This window comes from Mustelus asterias, chromosome 4 (genome assembly GCF_964213995.1).
Source record: "Mustelus asterias chromosome 4, sMusAst1.hap1.1, whole genome shotgun sequence".
Taxonomy (NCBI): Eukaryota; Metazoa; Chordata; class Chondrichthyes; order Carcharhiniformes; family Triakidae; genus Mustelus; species Mustelus asterias.
In genome coordinates this window covers 37,258,200-37,282,494 of record NC_135804.1, presented here as the reverse complement: position 1 = coordinate 37,282,494, position 24,295 = coordinate 37,258,200, and the positions used below count along the sequence as shown (strand labels likewise).

Below are 24,295 nucleotides of genomic sequence, written 5' to 3'. Positions count from 1 at the left end.
CTGACGTGAAGCTCACCAGCCTGTAATTGCCTTGATTATTCTTGCTATCCTTCTTAAACAAAGGAACAACATTCGCTATTCTCCAATCCTCTGGAACCTCCCCTGTAGCCAGTGAGGATACAAAGATTTCTCTCAAGGCCCCAGCAATTTCTTCCCTTGCCTCTCTCAGTATTCTAGGATATATCCCATTAGGCCCTGGGGACTTGTCTACCTTAATGTTTCTCAAGAACGCCAATACTTGCTCCTTTTTGATCTCAACATGGCTCAAACTATCTACACACCCTTTCCCAGACTCATCATCCACCAAGTCCTTCTTTTTGGCTACCCCCTTGCTCTTTATATATGTATAAAAAGCCTTGGGATTTTCCTTAATCCTGCTGGCCAATGACTTTTCGTGACCTATTTTAGTCCTCCTTACTCCTTGCTTACGTTTCTTTCTACTTTCCTTGTATTCCATACTTGCTTCGTGTGTTCCCAGCTTCCTAGCCTTGACAAATGCTTCCTTTTTCTCTTTGACTAGGCTCACAATATCTCTCATTTTCCAATGTTCCCGAAACTTGCCATACTAATCCTTCACCCTTACAGGAATGTGCCAGTCCTGAATCCCTATCAGGATTTACTTCTTGCGATATTTTCCACTCCCGTTGCTGAACCCATCCATCGTGAATGGGAGCAAAAATCCCAATCCAAAAGTGTAAAGTGTTGCTGCGAAAATGTTATCAAACACATCACCAATTATTCAAACGTGTGCTCCATCCACCAAAAAACCTCCCTCTATCCTCCTTTTCATTCCGTCTCTTCTGCCCCTTTCCTCCTTGTCACTTCTGCAACTCACCTTTCTCTATTCTCCTCCCCTACTCTTCTCTCCCCTTCCCTCAGTCTCCCCTCTTCATATTCTTTACCAGCTACCACCTCACATCAGCTTTAGCTCTGTGAGAGCATGCCAAGTGTGAAGCCTGTTGGTTTATACCTACCACAGGGACAGGATCTTTTTCTAAGTTGCCTGAGGGTAGGACGAACTGCCAGAGGTGCCATCTTTCAGACAAACTGACAAACAGAGCTGACCTTTCAGATGAAGGTAAAATATTTGAAGAAGAACAAGGGAGTTCTCCAGCTACCCAGGCCAACATTTATTCCTCATCCAACACTGCTTAGAAATAAAGTATCTGGCTATTCATCTTATTGCTCTTTGTGGAATCTTACTGCTTGCAAAGTGACAATTGCTTTTGCTTATGGGCTAAAAGAGAAAACCAGTGTATTTCTCTCCAGAGAAACCAATTCACTTTTTCTCCAGATCTTACGACATTCTGCCGAAAAAAAATCAAGGGGGCGTGTTACCCGCCACCATACAGTGGGGTAGGGCCTAAAAACACCTGCAAAACCCGATGGCGCCCTGATCATAACCTGTATCAACCTCCCCCACCTCCACCATGGAGGTCTCAGGGACTTCCCCACCCCCCCCCCCCCCAACTGATCATCGACCTCGTCTCCCACCGCCCCGATTGTCAGCCCCTTCTCTCCCCTCCCCTCCCCCCATTATCAGCCCCTTCTCCCCCTCACCCCACCCCCGATCGTCAGCCGGTTCTCTCCCTTCCCCTCCCCTCCCCCCTGATTATCAGCCCCATCTCTCCCTCCCCACCCCCCGATCATTGGACCCTTCTTCCTTCCTGATCATCACACCCCCCTAACCCAAGATCTGAACTGGCACTTCCCATCCCCCCCCCCAAAGTCCCCCAATGGTCACCGCCATCATCACCAGCTCCTCCATTCGCTCCAGGTCACCACCACATCTAAATAAATTCCCCAGTCCCCACTGGGGCCAACCCTTGGCATTGCTAAGTTGGCACTACTAGATTGGCATGGGCATGGTGCTGACCTGGCAGTGCCAACCTGTGCCAAGGGTCAGTGTCCCAGAGGACGTTGCCTTGGCCTTGTCCCTCTCCCCCTAGGGGCAATACTGACCTTTACACCCCTGGGGAGCGATCACTACGACAGATTCACGTCTGTGTGAACCTCTTGTAAACCGCGCCGATGTGACATCACATCGGCGCGGTGTTAGTACACGGCAGGGGGTTAATATCTGGCGAGGTGGAGGGGTGCGGGCTAAACAGATTTAAATATCACAAATAAATGTAAAGCCAGTTCACACCCAACGTTGTCGGTGAGGGACAGGGAGATCTGAAATCACGTTCTCATTGGCGAGAACTTTCGGAAGTTGAGGCCTCGCCGGCATTCACACGGACAGCGAACGTGGGCTCAAGATCACCCCTATATTACAATAATGGCAACATTTTCAAAGTCTTTGGTTGGCTGCAAAGTGTGTCAAGGCGGTCTGAGAGCATAACAGCTGCCATATAAATTCAAATATTTCCTTTTTCTTTCTCCTTTCACTTTCCTTCTTTCTGCTTAGACCATAAGACATAGGAACAGAATTAGGCCACTCGGCCCATCGAGTCTGCTTTGCCATTCAATCATGGCTGATATTTTTCTCATCCCCATTCTCCTGCCTTTCCCTCATAACCCCTGACCCCCTTATTAATCAAGAACCTATCTATCTCTGTCTCAAAGACACTCAATGACCTGGCCTCCACAGCCTTCTGCAGCAAAGAGTTCCACGGATTGCAACTGAGATGGTAAGTTTAGCTTCTCAGAAAATATGGCAAGAACATTTATATTTATTATATATAAATTCCTCACAGGAGATCAGCTTGATGTTATAAATTGTAATTCATTAATGTGTAGGTGGTTCTCATCCACCCATTAACAATCACAGCTCTTGGATTGCCACTGCTTGGTATCTTTACAGCTCTCTGAAAGAGAAAGATTGTCTAGCTGTAAAATGTTTTGCTGTAAAATATGAACTTTGAAGGGGAAGGAGCACCGAAAAAATGGTAAGAAAGTAGCTTTAGTGATTTACTGCAATTTAAAATGGGAATGGTCGATGGAAAGATAAAGTGTCAGAGACAGACAAACATCTCCCTTCCTCAGGAGTCAAGCTGGTCAAACTATAGTCAGGTCTTTCTGAATGTGGCAGTAAAAAGAGATGTAATACTTTACGAAATTAGAAATGTGCATGCACTATAATGAATTATTTAATAATCTTCACACTTGAAGTATGAGACACAGCGCAGCAAAACATAAGCACACAACTCTCCTCCTCCTAGCCTGTACCTGAAAAATGGTGCATGACTCACAAGGAAGCTAAAGAGGACAGGCGCTAAAAGCACAGCATGTGTGGAGAGTCATCTTAATGTGCCGTATTCGGCATGTAAACGTAATGCGAGACACTCAGAATCAATGATAGTTCGAGAAGGGGGTGAAGCGTACCGTATAAAACCATTCAATCTGTGGCATCAGTTTCAACTGTAGAGCTGCTCGGACTTACAGAAGCAAAGGAAAATAATGGATCCTAACTCCTGATCTCCAGGGCAGTGTAATTGGAGGATACGCACCCACAAAGACATACTCAGGAAATCCCTCCCGGAAGTTCCCAGATAAGGTTTGCACAGCAATTACCTGGGAAGTGCAAACGTCCCACTGGACAACTTCCCTGCATTGGGAAACATCCAAAAATGCAATTTAAATCTCAAAATTGGGATGGTTCTGACTTTGTTACATCAATAGTTACCCAGAAAAAGTTAGATGAATCAAAACTAATTTCTGGGTAACTGGTGTACAGCCCCACAGGACACCCCCAGCCCCCACAGGATGTCCCACATCCCCTGACTGTGAACTCCATGGGCCTCCATTCCTGACCCCACTTCATGGGACTCATCCTATTTCCAATTACTCACTCCATATGGATTCCCCAGCCGCCCTGGATTCCTCCATTTCCTGATTATCTCTCTGTGGGACTCTTCCCCTCCGTGGGGACTTTCCCCATGCCCCTCAAACAAAACGCTCCTCCCGCGTGGGAATTTTCTACCTCGCCCATGGGGCACACGCCTTAGTGATTCCCAAACCCCCAAGGCTGACTTTCCCTCTTTCTCCCACCAGACTGATTCCCTCCACCAGACGCGTCTCCCGACTCTTACCCCCATCCCTCGCCATTGGCTGAGTGGTGAGGTTATGGAGTGCGCAGCACACCACGACCATGGGGACATACGTGATGGAGCATACTACAATATACTTCCTGTTTTGTCAAAGCATCTGAACATCATTTTCAATAGGCTGATTTTCTGTTTAATGATGGCCCTGGTATTTTCAGGGCTATCATTATAGCTCCTCGCCACTTCTCTCTGGGTGCTCTCACTGGAATCAGGAACTATCTCTTCAATGAGTAACCCTTGTCACCCAGAAGCCATCCATCCTGGACCCCAGGGCCACTGAATAGGTCTGGCACTTGTGAGTTATGCAGAATGAAGGAGCCGTGGCTCTTGTGGATGATGACTGACCAGTTGGACATTCAGCAGGAAGCCCATCCTGTTAATGGAGGTGCAGAACTATCCATCTGGAGCCTTTACGGCATACTGTGTGCAGTCTATGGCTCTCTAGATCTGGGTAAACCTACAATCATCACAAACCCTCTGGCTCTAACCAATTGACTTTGGTTGTCCATTCTGAAAGGGATGTAATTTCCTGCCATCCTGTACATAATGTCAGTGATACAGTTGAGCATAGGAGGCTGTGTTCTGCCACTGAGGTCTTTACATGCTGCCTGAAAGGACCCTGTTGCAAAGACGTTGACTGAATCAGTGACCATGGCAGCTACAGGCATTGATTGGATGACTACCAACACAGTTAGACAAGGTCTCCTCTGTCAGCATGTCACAAAGTGACATTACTGTGGCTCTTGAAAGCCTCGGCCTTCTCTTGCATTGTGCCTTGGGCACCTGCAGATAGCTCAGTCTCTACCTATACACTCAAGGGGCTGCATATGTCCTCTGTGCCATTGTTGGGGATTCATTGTGGCATCATGTCCTTCTGGGTCTGGTCCAGCCTTATCATCCACATTCATCACCAGTGCATCCTAGACCTGCCACTGTCTCCTTCTACCTCTCACTCTCTCCCTCCTTCTTGTCATCCTCCTCAGTGGAGGTTACATTCCCCACAGAAACCCAGGTTTGGCTTAGTTAAAAGGCTGAGGTGATGGTCAACGTCTCAATGGGCCTGTCTTTAGGAGGAATAAGGCTCGCAGACACTGAACTCTGAACTGCGAAGTGGAAATTCAGGGCCCAGATGAACCCTTTAAATCTGTCCTAATGAGGTGCCTCTTAAACAATAAGAAAGTCACCTGACATGAAACACACTCTGCAAATGGTTTATCGCTTACACAACATATTATTCCAGTCAGTTGTCTGATTAATAAGTTTAAATACCTAATTTAATGGCGTTTGAATAATGTGGATGAGGTCCTGATTTTCAGCCCTGTCCACCAGCCAATGTTTCCAGAATTGGCATGATGACGCTGGAGATGTGACCCAATATCAATGCATCCAATAATACGCCGCTCGTGCGCATAACGCTCCTCTTTTTGGAACATATTATTCAGCACTATGTTATAAACATATCTCATTGTACCATTGCTGTAGAAATGGGATAAGGTTGCAGGTTTCCTATGTCCACAGTATGGAATAATTTTTCACAATATTTTAGCTTACAAAGAAAACTCATTTGTTTTCTAAGTAAAGCAAATTATTACAAGTAGTAGCTTTTTAATAAGGTTCTAAATGCACATTGAACTTTATTGATGTTAGGTACATTGTGTTCTTCCAAATTTCACTCAAGGCAACATCTATTTTTTTATGATTTTGATCAAATGTTACTTTTTAGTCACTGTCCTACTGCTGTAATTTCTTTAACTTTCTTGAATAACCGAGTTAATACTTGGGGTTATTTGGTAAAGTGTGAAGTGGTGCATTGGGGAGCTCTCTCTCTATTGGGCTATATTGTTTAAAGTTTATTTATTAGTGTCACAAGTAGGCTTACATTAACACTGCAATGAAGTTACTGTGAAAATCCCCTAGTCGCCACACTCCGGCGCCTGTTCGGGTACACTGAGGGAGAATTTAGTATGGCCATTGCACCTAACCAGCATGTCTTTCGGACTGTGGGAGGAAATCAGAGCACCCGGAGGAAACCCATGCAGACATGAGGAGAAAGTGCAGATTCCACACAGCGACCCAAGCCAGGAATCGAACCTGGGTCCCTGGCGCTGTGAGGCAGCAGTGCTAACCACTGTGCCACCATGCTGCCCTCTATTGTGTGCCACCAGATAGGTCTGAGAGTTCAAACAAAAGCCAAAGCACTTTGAACATCTAATGATATTCCTTTTGGCATCCAATAATATTCTTTATCTTCGGCAGGAGATACAAAAATTGTTGCCACTCATTTGATCAGCGTCTCTTACTTAAACTTCTGCAAAACATAAATGTGCACCCATAATAATAACAGAGTTGAATTACATTGACAGGGACTCTGAAATACAAACTGAATTTCAGATTCTGTTTGAAGTGTAAAGAGCCATTTTGTACCAACAGGTAAATACTACCAAGTTTATAATAATATTCTAGACAGATGTGAAGGGCACACTGATATGCGGCAGAATAGAACAAACATTGTGGCCATTTTCTTTATCAGTAGCATCCTGGGTGATAACTTAATGTTTTAAAAATTCATATTTTTTGATTAACATTTTTATGACCAATGCTCCAGGGAGAATTATGCAGTTTGAATGTTACTATGTAGATGTAAGGTAATCTATTCAGTGTTACCTGGATACATTATTGATGTACATTCTATCCCATCCATTGTAATGCACTGAGCAAGAATTGTACGACAAGTATGGAAAGGCTCTTATTATTTGCTTCACATTATTTTGTCTCCGTATATTGTGAAATGCAGTCCCTTTTATATTCCCATTATACATGCAAAATTAGAATTTACTGATGTCTTGCTGAGCTCCATGTATAAAAACTCCAGTAAAGTGTCCTGTTTACATAATATTCTATTAGGCTTACATTAAGTAAATTTAGAATAGTTAAGTGGTCCATTTGGGAAAAAACATTGAAGGGGATTTTCCGCTCCCATTGTTGGTAGGCAAGATGCCGGTGAGGTATGGAGAAGCTTTTATGTCAGTGGGAACTCCTGTTGCTTTTGTCCTCACCCCCCACCCCCCCCCCCCCCCCCCCCCACCAATGACGTTACGGGGTTCCTGCCATGAAAGGTCAGGAACCCCACTACCATACATTTAAATATCGTTAGTGGGTTTCCCCGCTGTATTAGCGCCCACATGAGGACTTTGCCGGCATGGCATCAGGTCAGCAGGGTTTACAATAGGTCTGGACAGATGGGGACCTGGCAAACAATCCCCACTGGAGATGCACAGGCAAGTACAGCCTCGGAGGGAGAGGCTCATGCCCATGCAATACCTTGGCACTGGCAGAAGGCACTGGCAAGGAGGGGGCTTCTGCTGGGGAGGTTTGGGGTGGAGGGGGATTATACAGGCGCAGGGTGTCAAAGACTGCACACACTTGACAACTCGGGCACTCCAGATCAATCAGGTGTATTTGGGAACCACAATGGCCTCCCCTTCATCTATATGCGCACAAAAAATTGTTTACACAGGTGTGCTGTGTGGAAGCTTTCATCCTATGGCAGCCCCAGCTCCCTGATCTTTTTGAACTTGGAGGGTGGCTACCAAGTGACAAGGGATATGCACAGCAAACTTGGTCCATGCCACCTGTCAGAAACCCACCCACTGATGTCCAGCAGCATTGCAGTGGACACCACACAATCAACAGATGGCTTGTTGGCGCTATGGTTCAGATGCCTTGACAGATCTGAAGGTATCCTTTAATATGCAGCAGCCAGGGTCTCCAGATATCAATGGTTAATATTATTCCACATAAAGTTGCACAACAACAAGGCTTGAGCCTGCAGGAGGCAAAGAGATCCGATCCTCCTTGGATGATTTGGAAGGACCCATTGATGAAGGTGATGTTTCCCTGATTGCTCACATTGCTGCCAGGGATGCTTTTATTCATGTACGGTTCACTTGGGTTGCTGCTGTGGTTCTATACCATCAGAAAATTCAATGGTGACTCTCCCCAACCTTATCGCTCAATGGCACTGATAGACAAGGCCAGATTTTGGTTCCCGAGGAAGGTAGCTCGATTTGGGAAATTTCCAGCTCCACCTCAGAAAATATTACCCAAACGGTGTGATTGTCATTATGGAGGGACAGGATGGAGACCAGATACATATTGGAGGCTTCTGGGGCTGCCAATTGTCAAGTTGGTTGTTCAAAAAAACAGCCTTGGTTCTCTGGGACTTCATCCCAGTTGTTTCCTTATACATTAGCTCCACTAGCCCTCCCTCAGCTCCCACCCACTTATGCCAACCTATGGTCACCCACCCCAAATGGCCCTTTATTCTCCATGCCCCCACATGAGTCACCTCTTTTGCCCTCCAATGTAAACCCAGTCCCTCCACCCACTGCAATAACCTCTCACACCTTCCTTTTTCACATCATGCTGCCACACACCCCCAAGGTCACATATGGTCCCAAGCCAACTTAATGCCAACTCATGACCCACATCCATCACCTGTAGCCTCTATACCTTTCATACCATCTCACCAGTATACACAACAGGCACCTCAGCATCCATACTAAGATGAAATAAATTTCTAAATCTCTATTGCAGATTTCACTATATAAAAAAGTCCCATCCATGAAATTCTATACAAAACACTTAATTTCACCCTAATACCTAATCCCTTGTGAAAGCAAATGTTTGTATTCATAACTCCATGTCATGGGCAGCTATCCTTTAATCACTTCTTTGAATTGTCGATCAAACTGTAAACTTAAAACACCCCCTTCACTATAATGATTGGCCTTTTAAACAATCCACTTCAGAATTTGGCAGCACCAGTATGAAGATACTGTGCTATTAATATATTTTTTATTTAAGGAGGACTGCTTTAAGATTCAGTGTTTTGTGACACAGAATTGGTTTGCCTGGTAGGAATATAACAGATGCTGGAAAGCAGAATAGTTACTCATTTTAGCCTTGTAAGTGGTTATTTAGCTAAAGGCTTAATGGGCTTTTGTTTATGAAAGAAAGGGACCCCTGGGGTGTTTATTTGATTAAAGTAATAGAAGATGAATTAGGGTCATATAGTCATGTGATACTGGAAATGGGAGGAGCAGGCCGTGCAGCAGAAAAAGTAGTTTCATTTTCATTTTTAAAAAGAGCATTTGGTGACTGAGCTGGTAAATAGAAGAGGCGCTCTCTTTCTCGCTCTCTCTCTGAAAGCTCCACAGCTGTTACTCAAGTCAGAGCAAGTATATCTGTGTTTTGCTGGCTATATTTAAAGTGGGGTTTAAGTCTATAAAAGAAATATTGCTTAATTGGAGCTAAAATGGCGATAAGTTAGAAGTTAAGGGTATTTTTTTCATGCCTAAAGATTGTTCAATGATTAAGAGCTAAACTGTTTCATTTTGTTAGACTTATACTTAAATTGTTTTATGAATAAAGTTTGTTTTGATAAAATGATCCCCAGTTTGTCAGTGGAAGTACACTTGAGGCAAGGCATTCTTTCCTCACAGTTATATCAAAAAAGAAAAATTGTTGGGGTCGAGCCTGACTTCACAATATACCTTGAGGTTCTGGTCTGGTGTTAGGGTAAACACAGTAAGAAGTCTAACAACACCAGGTTAAAGTCCAACAGGTTTATTTGGTAGCAAAAGCCACTAGCTTTCGGAACAGGTTGTTCCTTCATCAGGTGGGAGGGAGTTCTGATCACAAACAGGGCACCAGACCAGATCCTCAAGGTATATTATGAAGTATCCAATCTGTGTTGAGGGGTGATGGGCCTGTGTTGAGGGGTGATGGGCCTGCGTTGAGGGGTGATGTGCCTGCGCTGAGGGGTGATGTGCCTGCGCTGAGGGGTGATGGGCCTGCGCTGAGGGGTGATGGGCCTGCGCTGAGGGGTGATGGGCCTGCGCTGAGGGGTGATGGGCCTGCATTGAGGGGTGATGGGCCTGCATTGAGGGGTGATGGGCCTGCATTGAGGGGTGATGGGTCTGTGTTGAGGGATGATGGGCCTTACTCCATCCCGTACTCACCTCCTGGAATGAAGATGCTGCCATTTAGGCACTTTTTCCTGAGGCGTTGGACACTTTCCAACACTACATACCCACCTCAGGAGCAAAAACCCAGGCCCAGGAATGTGGGACCATGGTCCTCCTGCTGCCAACTTCTTCCACAACCTCTCCAACACCTTCATTCTGTGAGCGACAGGCTTCCTCTTCTTACTGGGAGAAAAGAGTATGTTTCTCCCACTCAGCACAGTCCCCAGGAGCATAACCAGAACTGAAACAGAATGCAGCCTTCTTCCATTAGGACTCCACTCTGACAGTTCCAGTTCTCTGACAGCCAATTCCTTCAAGCTGTCTATTTGGATTTCACCTTTAAATACTGGAGTTGAGATTGTGTCATGTGGGTCCATGTTGTGCCTCTTGGTGCTAATTGGATGAGAAACCCAGAGGTAAAATGAGGTGGCTGTGTTAGAACACCACTGACAGATATGCTGCACCTTGTTTGGAGTTTCCCACAGACAATTGGGGACATCACTTCATCCCACTGCCTTGCACTGTGTGGCAAACTTAAAATTGAGGCCTGGGTGCGTGGCTTAGCGCTTGTCTCGAGTTGAACTCCATAATAGGAATACATCCATCATTTATGACTGCCTAATTGTTGCAGTATACTCTACTCTGGCAACTGTATTGTGAAGATGTCCTGAAAATTGACAAGAGTATCAATGGATACCAATAACACACTGATAGTTTATTTGAAACATATGACAAAAATGCTTTTGCTGACAGTTGTGATAAATGTTCTTTTGTCAGAGCGGTCTCCAATGTGCCGTATAGCTCAATGTGTGACTTGATTCAAGAACATCAGACCATCAACCTTTTCCGACATTATTGCTTCTAAAGATCTGCTGGAGTAAAAAAAAAGCCAAATATCAAATCAACAAAACCACATGAGAATTGAATCAGCTGGACTGATATTTGACCAGGGACGTCTGAAACTTAGTTTTATATATCTTTGGTTCTGATTTTTAGTTTCTTTAAAAGGCAAGTTTTTATGTTTTGAGTCGAAACTAGAGGGGTGATTCTCCCTAAAGTGCTGAATTGGCGGGAAAACTGTTCTAATTCCCGACTGTTTTCTCAGTTCAGCTTCTCACCCGAATCTCCGCACTCTGTGCACTGCAGAGGTCCCAGTCATGAATCTCATTGAAAGGGGGGGGGGGGGGGGGGCATTCGCGCAGAGTCTGACAGTTCTGGAACTCTCTGCATGCACCCGACCTGTCCACAATAGGCCCTGCCCCCTTGGCACTGCCCAATGCCTGGTGAGCAGTGCCAAGGTGCCCCCTAGGCATGGGCACTTTGCCCCTTGGGCAGTGCCAGGGTGCCCATGCCTAGGGGGCACCTTGGCACTGCTCACCAGGCATTGGGCACCCGATCTTCTGGGGGGGCCCCGATTACCCCCTCTTCATTCCAGTGGGGTCTCCCGCTAGTTCCCCGAACGTGGAGAGCTACTCTAAACCCCACTGGAATGAAGTACTCCTGGCGGAGTGGGAGATTCAATTGGGACCCGAAAGTTCCTGATAATTTAATTTAAAACATATTTAAAATACATTTTTAAAAGATTCAAATAACTTACCTGCCTTCCTGCCGGTTTCCAGCGTGGTCTGACTGGCGACTGTTCACCAGCTCTGGGAGATGCGCATGCATTCCCAGCGCATGCGCAAATCCCTGTCCAAGGCCGCAGGCGCACATCTCCCACCACGACCCGCCAGAAAAGTTGCGGGTCGCGATGGAAGAATCGCGGCCTACGTTTCTTGTGGTATGGTTTACAGATTGTCCAGGCCCTAGAATGTAAACTCTGATGTTTACAGGCAGTTGTAATAGCCCAAACACAACCAAGCCTCACTCATTGGCGCACTGTTGCACGTTTACAGATGTAGGGTGAGATTCTCCAGCCCCCCCGCCGTATGTTTGCCGCCGGCGGGAGGTGGTGCGTTATTTGCCAGCGGCGGATTCTCTGGTCCCGCCGCTGTTGATGGGAATTGACAGGCGGGCGGGGGCGCACTGCCGGCGGGAACGGAGAATCCCACCAACGTGAACGGCCAAAGAATTTCGGCCGTAATCTATCACAGTAATGCACAATTCAAAAATATCACCTAGAAACATAGCAGGTGATTCATCTTCTTGAGCCTGTACAAACCATTAGATCATGGCGGATCTCCATCTTAACTCTGTTTACCTGACCTATATCCCTTAATATGTTCATCTAACAAAAATCTATCAATCTCTGTTCTGAAATTTTCAGTGCACCTTACTCATACCGAAAGATACTGAACACAAAAGGTGGAATTCTCCCATTGCCGCCTGCGGTGGGTTTGGTGGCGGGCGGGAGCAGAGAATCTAGCGGGAGCCAAAGCGCAGAATTGTCCCATTCCAACCGCCACGGGAATCATAGCGGGCGGGACACGGACCATGAAAAGGTCCGTTGACCTCGGGCAGGATTTTCCAGTCTTGGGGCAAGTGTGGCCGGAAAGCCCCGCCCAAAAAGTCAGCAACCCACCAGCATAAAATCACGTTGCAATTGTCCCTATGGCGGGTTAATGGTGGGTTGGTCTTCACGCTGGCTGGTGGTGTAAACACCATTGTATCCTTTGCATCTTACTAAAACAGCTGCCCGCCAGAATTGTGCCAGGCCTTCCAATCTTGTCTCATGGCAGTGTGAAATTACATTGGTCTAAAACTCGATTGATAAAGAGTGACATGAACAAGACGGTTCTCAGTTCACCAGAGACTTCAAGGTGAATGGACAAAGCCTTTCTGCTGTCAAGCTGCGCTGCTCCTGATACGCATTTCACTGCTCTGCTGAGGCAGACCAGTTCCTGCCCTCCATCTCCTTGGCAAGCTGGTCGTCATGGACAACACTGTGCTATTGAACCCTTGGACCCTCCTGTGTCACCGAGTCATGTTCAGTACTGTGCCTGGGGTTGGGGAGTACAGCATTCTCCTTCCCCCCTCCCCGGTGCCACATACTAGTGTCTATCTGGACAGCACTGTGCTGTGGGACTCATGTAGTCACCACTACAAAGCTCCGAAGTCTGACCAGGGGTGGAATGTGAAGTGAGACCAGGGGAGAGGCGGAGTGTTGGACACTGGTGGCGGCCTGACCTGATGAAGTCAAGGGGGGCAGTGAAGAAGGAGGGTTGTGCAAATTTGAGGGGGAAGGGTGAGGGCTCACAATGGCAGGCAGAGGGGCAAGGAGGTGGATGAAGAAGACAAACGCAGAGGCAAGATTGAGGGGAGGGAACCTGGACCCCAACGAGGCTACATGAGAAGCCCAAACACAAGGGGTCAAAGGGATAGCATATTGTTTAATGGAAAGGGATACACAAAGACTGCAGGTACGGTGGGTAGAGGTCCAAATGAGACATGGTCATCTCTCAGATCATGGGCTAGGGTGAGTGAAGGAACAGATTTCCACTTGAGACTGTTAGCCTTCTGCCTCTGTGTTGCTGACATCTTGCAAAGTCTGGTGAAGACAGTTGGGCTGGAGAGAATGATAGGAGTGCGCTGGACTGGTGTTTAAATGTTGTGCCAAGACCTTCGAACCCACCAGCTGAGGGCAAGCAGATAAATCAGCTGCTGGTCAGCCATGTAATTCTCAGGGGAATTTATCTGTGGACAATTACTGGGGTTTCAAACGCAGAATCTGGCATGGGATTTTGCCATTCTGGCCAGGAAGAAAGTTGCTGCCAGAACCATCCATCACCATATTTAGTCTCAAAAACAGGGAATTCTGCCGAAAGTTACTGGTCTCAATGTTTATGCAAGGATCATGTATGTGGATGCAATAGAAGTCTAGAATTCAAAGTCTATTGATGACTATGCAACCATTGTTGATTGTTGTAAAAACCCATCTGGTTCACTAATGTCCTTTAGCGAAGGAAATCTGCCATCCTTACCTAGTCTGGCCTACATGTGACTCCAGACCTCCAGCAGTGTGGTTGGTTATTAAAATGCCCTCTGAAATGGCCGAGCAACCACTCAGTTCAAGGACAATTAGAGATGGGCCCAGCCAGCGATGCCAAATCCCAAGAATGATTTTTTTTAAATGTTGGAGAAGGTTTTCCAGTGCCAAATGACCAAATCATACTCCTATTTCTTATGTTTTTCTGGTGGTAAAAGTGCCCAAACCTGCCACCATAGGGGCCAATCCAGTAAATAACTTGTAGCCATAGGGACTTCATTTCATTTGGCAGGTCGGGACTGCAACATTGTGGAGGCTGGTCCTCTTCATTTGTCCTGGGGTACTGGTTGTTACTTCTATATCAGGTCCCCATACACACAAACACTCACCCGCACACTTCCCTGCGGTTTCCGAGTGGAAAATCGTGGACAAGATAGGAATGACCATCTCACTGACAACAATGAGGTGTCAAATAATTTGCCACCAGACCTGGAGCACTACCGCCACTTGCCTCAAATCACTCCCAAGGCTTTAAATCATATCATATATATGTTGCATTTTCTGTGATCAGTGCCTGGTATTTACTCTCTTTAAGATGAAAGAATTGCATCTGGGGTTGCAAAAGATTAAAGCGTCAAGTCTCCTATAACTGATTCTGTACTCTTCTTCAGTAACGGGATCAAATGCCAGTAAGTGATTGTAAATCACACATTGTGAGATCCCTCAGGTGAGTACAAGGAAAGGTTAATTTAGAAAAATAGCCACTTGTCTAGCTTTATGCACATATCAGCAGAAATGAATTGGAAATTAAATTACTAGGTGTACCAGTGTAGCAAAACATGCTGTCTGCCAACATTTTAATTGAATTTTATGATGCTATTTTCCTATGACACTTACAGGAATGGAATCACAATGGAGATAGAGCTTGGTGCGGAGATTTAAAACTAATGCTCCCAAATTACAGCCACCCAGGGATTTTCTTTTGGTTTTCCGTTGTCATGTGAGCAGTTTATAACCATCAAGTCAAAAATTCAACTTATCCCTAATTGATAAGACAGACATTCGCTGTGAAGTCTCTGACTCTATGCAAGGCTGAATGAATTGTCTCCATTGTTATCACGTACCAAAGTGTGGACAAATAAAACTGTTCTTGTGACTTTTATTCTGGAAAGGTTAATGTGCACTAATAACAGTCGTTGCGTTGTTGGTAACTCTAAAAATGTCGAAGTATTATGGAGTAACAAATCGTTGACTTTCACAATAACTTCATTGCGGTGTTAATGTAAGCCTACTTGTGACACTAATAAACTTCAAAATAAAACTTTTTAAAAAACTACACTGTGGACAATTTGGTAAAGTAGTCACTTACCCCATCTCCATATACACTCTCCATGTAGCAGTTAATTACGCAGATTGCATTTTCTACTCTTCCTTCATGCCTTTAGTATTATTCATCCAATACCTTTTAAAATTGTTGGTTTCACATCAATTCACTTCTGCTATTGCATTTCCCATTCTAATAACTACCTGTGTGAAAACAGCCTGAATCTTTGATATCAGACTCTGTTCAGACAAAAACATACACACATACTTTCCTCCGAGGAGAACGTTTCAATGGAGGATCCTGCAGAACGGAATCAGTGCAGCGATCCTCAGAAGGAGCAGTGGAGAGAATCCATGCAGAAACCATGCCCCCTTTTTATGCCGCGAGCTGTCGGATTCTGTAAGAATTTAGGAGTCCGAAAGCTTCTTTGAAAAGCAATGGAGGGACTGCAGTGGTTCAAGAAGGCAGCTCATCATCACCTTCTCGAGGGCAATAAATGCCAGCCTCGTCAGTGATGCCCACATCCCATAAATTAATTTAAAAAGGGAAGGTGAGTTAATAAGGGGGATCAGATGGGTAAGGTAAGTGGGTACGGGTGTAGGGTGGATGAGGGGTAGGGGGCAATGTAAACATGTAAGGGTGTAAGGTGGATAAGGAGATAGGGTAGGTGGGTTGGTTGACGAGTGGCAGGTGAGTAAGGTGGATAGGGTGGTAGTTAGGTAGGGTGGTAGGTGGATAGATTGGCATCTGGTTGAGTGGGTACATGGGTAGGGGGCTGGCCAAGTTGGGTCGGGGTGGGGAGTCGGATGTGGGGGATCCTCCGGTTGGGGGTTGAGGGAGAGCCGGGTGGGCTGATGAGGAATCGGGCAGTGAGGAAAGGCTGGTGAGGTGTTGGGGATAAGGTCTAGTCAGGTTGGGTCAGGAGGTCAATAAGGGAATTGGGAGGTCAAGTGAGGAGTTGTGGACTGGAGGGGGGCGGGGTGGTGGTGGGGAGGCAGCAGTGTCGGATGAATAGCTACCCAAGAATTGTGATTGACTCTCAACTGCCCTCTGAAATGGCCTAGCAAGCCATTCAGTTTCAAGGGCAACTAGGGATGGGCAATAAATGCTGGCCAACCAGTGATGCCCATGTCCCACTAATGAATAAAAAAGTTAGACTTGGTGTTTTTCTGACTAATATATCTTGGGTGTTTTTAAAGTTAGGTGGAACTGTTCAATGTCTCCGACTCTGATTTTTTGGAGGTTCTTGAGGAGCAGGGGAAATGCCCATCTGAAGTTTAAATTTCCTGAACAATTCCCAGAGGGTCCTTGCATTGGGGACTTCCGAGAGGCCCCATGGCCCATCTTGGAGGATACATCCATCTGAATATCCAGAGACGGTAAGATCTGAGCCCGTATTTCTTCCAATTTGCCCTTTTGTGCTTTATTACTAATCTGAAATGTAGGCCTCCTTATTACCAATTTTACATGTTGGAGGAGTTATGTCAAGGCCAGAGGGGGTAATGGGTATTGGAGGTGGTGGGAGAACACTGCGTAGGATATCAGTTTTGGGACCCTAACTTTTTCTAGTTTGTCCATTAACAAAATAAATCCAAAAGCTCAATGCAGTGTTCAACTCTGCATTGGAATCTGGAAATCAGTTTATCAACTGAAGTTACAAGTATGATTATTTGTTTAGACTTTTGAAAGCAACCATTTGTACGTTTAATAGTGAAGAACATATCTTAGTAAGTGTTTCAGAAATAACTGAAATGCAAGTCATGGCTCCTTTCCACGCAATACCATCCGCCCAAAATGAAAACAGGAAAAGGCAGAAGAAACTCAAAATCTAAGAAGAAAAGAAGTGTGATGTTGAATGATATGGTGGAGACGGACATCCCCTTCACCTGAAGCAAGGTCAGTGTGGAGCCAACATGCTCCATGTCGATGTGCCATGCAACCATCATGCATTGAGGGCCGCTAAACGAGGGCCAAGTGGGACTTCCAACCTAACTGGGGATCCAACCTAACCCTCTGGATCCACCAGCCAATCAAATTGGCCAGCAGTTCCATTAGTCCCAGCAGTACCATGAGCACTTTAGTGGCCACCTCCGGAGAAGAAGAAAGAAGATCATGGATCCCCAGAGCAGGTAAGTCTGGGGCAAGGAGGGATTGGGCAGGTCAGGAAGGGGGGTTGGGTGTTTGGGGGTGGGATCAAGGCTGTGGATGAGTTGGAAGAAAGGGTGGGGGGGGGAGGCTGCATGATAGAGAGGGGCTGCCCCCCAATCAGCAAAGGGTGGCCCCCAAAGATTGAACCCTCCTTTTTTTCTCAGCCTTTGAAGAAGTTTTTTTTTAATTGGGCTGCCCGCTCCCACCAGACTGCCCACAACAAACATTTTCCGGTTTGGGCAGCATATTATCAGGATCAGCTGACATGGTAACAAACCTAATTGACATTTGCTTACTTTCTTAAATATGGTGGGTGGGCTACTAATTTCACCCCCCCCCCTCCCCGCCCCCCAACCCAAAACACGCTCAGCGGGAGCACATGAGGTACAGCCCATAAAGGAATAACCAGCAACACAGAGAAATGAATCAAGTTCCCTGACAAATAATGTAGAGTGCCATGCTATAGGGGTGGCTCCTTTACAATTTTCACAGAATGATTAAGAGTCATGGAATTTGATTTGATTTGATGCTTTATTATTGTCACATTACTGGTATATAGTGAAAAGTATTGTTTCTTGCACGCTATACAGACAAAACATGCTGTTCAAAGGGAAGGAAAGGAGAGAGTGCAGAATGTACTGTTACAGTCATAGCTAGGATATAGAGAAAGATCAACTTAATCAAGGTAGGTCCATTCAAAAGTCTGATGGCAGCACAGAAGAAGCTGTTCTTGATCCCCGAAGGATGAGAAATTATATTAGCGCGTTACTTAGTAAAAATAGAATTTGACTTCTTTTGTTGCAGTAGATGAATAGTTATAAAAAAAATTATTGCTTGCTCAGAGTTACAAAGCCAACGTGTCGAGTAGATGGGGCAAGCCCTTAATCCATCTCCTTGCTTGCTCCAAAAACCAATTCAAATTCAAATTGAATCCAATTCATGGTCCCCACAAGAGAGACATATTAGATCTAAGCTGACAAGAAAAGCTTTGCACCTGATCTCATGCTTGATCTTAGTCAAAAGACCGAGAAGCAAATAAATAATTCTTTTTAGAAAAAACATACTTTATTGGTAAAATTTCTGAAAGAACTTTATAAACATTTCAACATGACCATCACACACAGTGCAATAATATTCAGTTTCTCTACATACAACATGTTGCACTCTGAAATGCTTCAATACAGTCAAAGAAACATTACAGACATTTCAAAATGGCCATTACAAATGGTAGAAAGGTATTTCAGTTGTCTACATAGATCAGGTTGCACTCTGAGGTGTTTCATTACAATTGTGATGCATGTAATATTCACTGTATATGTTCAATTTGACTTGTACAGCCCAAGAGGGCTCTATACAATTCCAATCCCCTCAGTTTGCACTGGGCTTCAGTAGAACATTGCAACAGGCCAAGGACAGACATATGGGCATGAGAGCAGGATGCTGAATTGAAGTGGCAAACAACAAGAAGTTTAGCATCATGCTTGCGAACTGAGTGAAGGTGTTCCACAAAGCGGTCACCCTGTCTGCGTTTAGTCTCCCCAATGTCGAGGAGATCACCTTGGGAGCAGCGATTGCAGTAAACCAAATTGAAGGAAGTGCAAGTTGGTTCACCTGAAAGGAATGTTTGGGCCTTGAACAGTGAGGAGGGAGAAGGTAAAGGGGAAGGATGTCCCTTTCTGTGATTGCAAGGAAAGGTGCCTTGGAAAGGGGATGAGGAGTTGGGGGTGAGGGAGGAGTGGGCCAGGGTGTCATGGAGGGCATAGCTCCTGCAAAACACTGACAGGGGATGGTGAGGGGAAGATGTGTTCCATGGTGGCATCATACTGGAGTTGGAGATAATGGCGGAAGCCGACCCTTTGAATGCAGTGGCTGGTGGGGTGGAAAGTGAGAACCAGGGGAGCCTATCATGGTTCTGGGAGGGAGGGGAAGGGGTGAGGACAGAGGTGCGGGATAAGGGTTGGACCCGGTTGCGTGCCCTGTCAACCACAGGGGTGAGGGGACCTCGGTTAAGGAAAAAAGGCAGACATCTCAGAAATGTCATTTTCGAAGGTGGCATCATCAGATCAGATGCAACAGAGGCAGAGAAACTGGGAGAATGGCGTGGAGGGAAGGTGGTGTAAGGAGCTGTAGTCAAGACAGCTGTGGGAGTCAGTGGTTTGTAATGAGTATTGGAATAATAAATGTATCAAGTGGAGCAGTTGTGCATTTTCATTGGATCCTGATCTTTTGCAGGCCTGCAATCACAGATCTAGGAGCCAAAGGTGTGGGGCTGCATCAGACCAGCAAGCTGCTCTCAGTCAGCAAGTGAATCGTTTACAAGAAAACCAGAGGGCCATAGGGCAGTGTAAGGCCCTCAAACAAATAGCACAGGTAAATCATTAGCTTAATTTCCCTGAGCACCTCGCAATGGGATTCAACTTAATTGCACTTACTCATTGAAATCTCAAAAAACTGTGCCTTCAAGGTATTTGAAAAAGTATTAGCACATTCAACACTGAGAACATGGCATCTAACTTTTGGCAAAATTCACCTCAATTCCTGATGATATTTGTGTTTTAAAACCTTGCAGAAAGTTTTGCTAAACCAACATTTCTTTTTCATAGAATCATAGTGCAGAAGGAGGCCATTCGGCCCATGGAGCCTGCACCGACAACAATTCACCCAGGCCCTATCCCCTTAACCCCACGTATTTACCCCGCTAACCCCCCTGATAGTAAAGATCAATTTACCATGGCTAATCAACCTAACCTGCGTATCTTTTCTCTATAATATTCACATATACAAAAGTGTTGCACTCATTTGAAGCAAACTTTTTTTTATTTATTAGTGTCACAAGTAGACTTACATTAACACTGCAATGAATTTACTGTGAAAATCCCCTAGTCGCCACACTCCGGCACCTGTTCAGGTACATTGAGGGAGAATTTAGTATGGCCAATGCACCTAACCAGCACGTCTTTCGGACTATGGGAGGAAATTAGAACACGAAGCAAACACATACAGACATGGGGAGAATGTGCAGACTCCACACAGCCTGTGACCCAAACCAGGAATCGAACCCATGTCCCTGGCATTGTGAGGCAGCAGTGCTAACACTGTGCCACTGTGCAACCCCAGGTCTGGTAATATTTTACTCTTGAATTTCTCTGTTTTTGTGAAGATAATAAGCTTTCTAGTTTCACTCTGTTGATAGAATGGGATAAAGTAAGGTGAGGGATTGCTTGTGTGGGGTGTAAACACCAACAAGGCCTGTTGGGCCAAATATTCTGTTTCTGTGCTGTAAAAACATCACGGATTCAAAAACCGATAAGAGGTTTGGACCTGTTACCCTGTATCTCTACTCACTGGAATCTGATTAACTTTAATATAAGATGAGAATTCACCATCCTTATCCTCCCAGCAGCCACCTGTGCTATACACTGAGGATGCCGGAGAGCCAAACTAAAATACACGCAGCCAGAAATTAAGCTTAAAGATTTGAGAACTTTCTGAACTACACTTCACAAACACCCCAGATCTGCAGCTGGTAATTTCATATAGAATCAACGGCATGGAGACAGGCCCTTCAGCCCAAACTGGTCCATGCCGACTAAAATGCCCATCTAAGCTAACCCCATTTGCCTGCATATCCCTCTAAACCTTTCCTACCCATGTATCTGCGGATCCATGTATTCACCAATCTCTGTGTAAAAAGGTTGCTCCTCAGGTTCCCATTAATTCTTTCCCCTCTTAACTTAAACCTAGACCCTCTAGTTCTCAATTCCCCAAGCCTGGGAAAAAGACTGAGTGCATTCACTCTATCCATGCCTCTCATGATCTTACGCACCTCTCTATAAGATCACCCCTTAGTCTTCTACGCTCCAAAGAAAAAAGTCCTAGCCTGTCCAATCTCTCCCTATAACTCAGTCCCTTGAGTCCTGGCAACATCCTTGTAAATCTCTTCTGCACTCTTCCAGTTTAATAGCATCTTTAAAGCAACATCTTTATAGCAATATCAATGGAGTAAAAGCTTCACCAAGCTATAATGGGGTACTGAATCGAGGAAGGAAATATGAGGAGGGGCTGACAAAAATGTACGATCAAAGGGATAGGTTTAAAGAGGGCTCTTAAATTGGAGAGTCAGAGGCATTTAGGCATGGAATACAGAGTGTGGCGTATCAGCCATGATCTTATTGAATGGCAGAGCAAACTCGAGGGATCAAATGGCCTTCTCATGCTCTTAATTCATATATTTTTATGCCTAGAAAGTTGAAAGTATAGACTCCAATTAAGGGTAGCAGGAGGAGGGGCAGGTGTTGTCGAGTCCAAAGATGTGCAGGTTAGGTTGATTGGCCATACTAAAATTGCTCCTTAGCACCAGGGGTATTAGCATGGTTACGTGGGGTTACAGAGATAGGGCCGGGGTGGGATTGTTGTTGGTGCAGTCTCGATGGGCCGAATAGCCTCCTCTGCACTGTAGGGATTCTATCTGAAAAAAAGCTTAAAGTTGGAAAGACAGAGAACTTGAGGAGAATTGGGAAGCTAATGCAAAATAGAGAGGGGAAGAAGTAGATCACAAATTATGATGAGTAGCAACTCTTCATTGTGTTTAATATATGCACTATTTTGTAAAAAATTCCTTATAAATGTTCCAATTCTGTATTACCAATGTTCTTATTATTTATAATTCACCTCTTGATCAATCAGCACTTTTATATAAAAATAGATGTGAATTTTTTATACTGTTAATCTAATTTACATAAATTCAATGGTCAGAATTTAATGCCACATCCCACTCCCCTGAGGTAAGTTTGCAAGTGGGTTGGGGGGGTGCTGGGTTATGTGATCAGGTGGGACAGTGGGAGTGGAGATCTCGCCACCCTCTGCCTTCTCTCCCATCAAGTATGGGGTGTGAAGGCTAGAAGGGCCTCATCCTTCTGCCATTGATAGTCAACCGTGGAGGTGGGGCACTCACCATCCGAAAAGGGTAGGCGTTCCTGATTGAGGGACCCGGAATTGTAAAGGGAAGAGCCCTGCAGGAAGCAAACCTCTTGCCCTTGCTTCCAAACCCCCTACCCAGAAACCTACTCCCTGTAACCCCCATTCCTTCCATGTTTTTCTCTATATGGGGATGCATTCATCATCCTTGTCCCAATGTAGTGGCATTCAGTGACTCTGTTGGTACTGGAGAGCTGCCAGCCTCTGACTGGCACTGGCTCCTAAGAGAGGCGATGGCCTAGTGGTATTATCATTAGACTAGTAATCCAGAAACTCAGCTAATGTTCTGACCCGGATTTGAATCACACCACAGCAGATGGTGGAATTTTAATTCAATTTTTTAAAAATCTGGAATTAAGAATCCACTGATGACCATGAAACCATTGTCGGAAAAACCCACCCGGTTCACTAATGTCCTTTAGGGATGGAAATCTGCCATCCTTACCTTGTCTGGCCTACATGTGACTCCAGAGCCACAACAATGTGGTTGACTTTCAGCTACCCTCCAAGGACAACAAGGGATGGGCCATAAATGCTAGCCAGCCCACGATGGCCATGTCCCACAAATGAAAACCTCTTAGGGGCAGGATTTCTGCCCCACTGGGGGCTTTATCTGATGGGAGACCTGTGCTGTCCCAGTAAGTGCCTGATTACCTCCAGAGAAAATGGGGCTTCTACCAGTTCTTCAACTTGTCGGCAAGACCCCGGTCATCCACAGTAAATCCTGGCCAATATGTTAAAACACCAGTGAAATTTGCACTTGCAGCCAAAATGTGACTAAACATAATGCACACCGTGACTGTTAAAATGATTCCTACAGATTTTTAAAAATATATTTTGTGTAACCCCTCAAAGTCATTTACAATAAGTATCTGAGTGAATTATGCATTTAAACTCAGGAAGGTACACTATGAAACAAAAATAATTGAGCTTTGCATCTTCAGTATAATACATCATGTAGAGATGAGGAAACTTAGTTACACTCGCTGGGAATTTCCTGAGAAAGTGCCTCTGTTCCACTTCACTTCACTGGAAACATGGAGACCTCATTTGCATCTATAATTATGTGAGGAATGTATTGAATGTACAATACATAAACATAATTAGAAAATAATAAAAAAAGATTAAAATATCATTAAAGCTGTGGTAATCATAAGATTAAGAAGCCCTTCAAATTGATCTGAAGGAATGAGGAATACTAAATACATTAGCAAATGTGGCTGGGGAATGAACATTTCCTGGCTGCTTTATCTGGTATCCACTGGAGATGCCAGTGAAAACATGACTTCCGCAACAAAATAACCAAATGGATCATTTAAATGATTCTGTTGCTAATATTGTATTTTGTATGCAATGTGAAGTCTGACTGACTTCATATCATATTGGCCCTGTTGTTGCAGAAGTTGCAAAGACTCAGATAAAAGCATTAGCAGCTGACTTTCTATTAATGCACTGTTAATTATTAACTTATGGTCAAAATAATTCTGGCTGAGTAACTCTTACGAGCTTGATAAAATCTCCCTCATTGATATGAATGAAATTGTGACAGCTCTGTATTTACTCTGCCAGGAATTAGTCCAGGGGAGAGTAATTGTTGTGGGGGAATCACTAATTGTCCAATCCTTTGAAAGATTGTGCCGCACAGAGTGGATCGACTGTACTACATCTGCGGGAGCCACGTACCAATGCGACCCAAGTACGAAGTGGACATGACTGCATTGAAAAGGTACCAAGACTTTGATCGGGATTTTCCAGCCCTTCCCACTGACAGGATTTTCCAGTCCCACCGAGGGTGATACCCAGTGGCATGCTCCCCCGCGGCACAGCTGGCGGCCATTGGCAA

The 24,295-nt window shown here is 45.1% G+C and overlaps 1 protein-coding gene across 1 annotated transcript in view; it reads left to right on the top strand.

Annotated features, from left to right (window-relative positions):
* The window catches only part of LOC144493097 (uncharacterized), a 78,390-nt gene that overhangs the window by 53,750 nt on the left and 345 nt on the right, over positions 1–24,295 (top strand). The window contains exon 5 of the mRNA XM_078211999.1: positions 19,708–19,845. Within this exon, the coding sequence (XP_078068125.1) occupies positions 19,708–19,845 (138 nt within the window). The remainder of the gene's footprint in view (positions 1–19,707; positions 19,846–24,295) is intronic.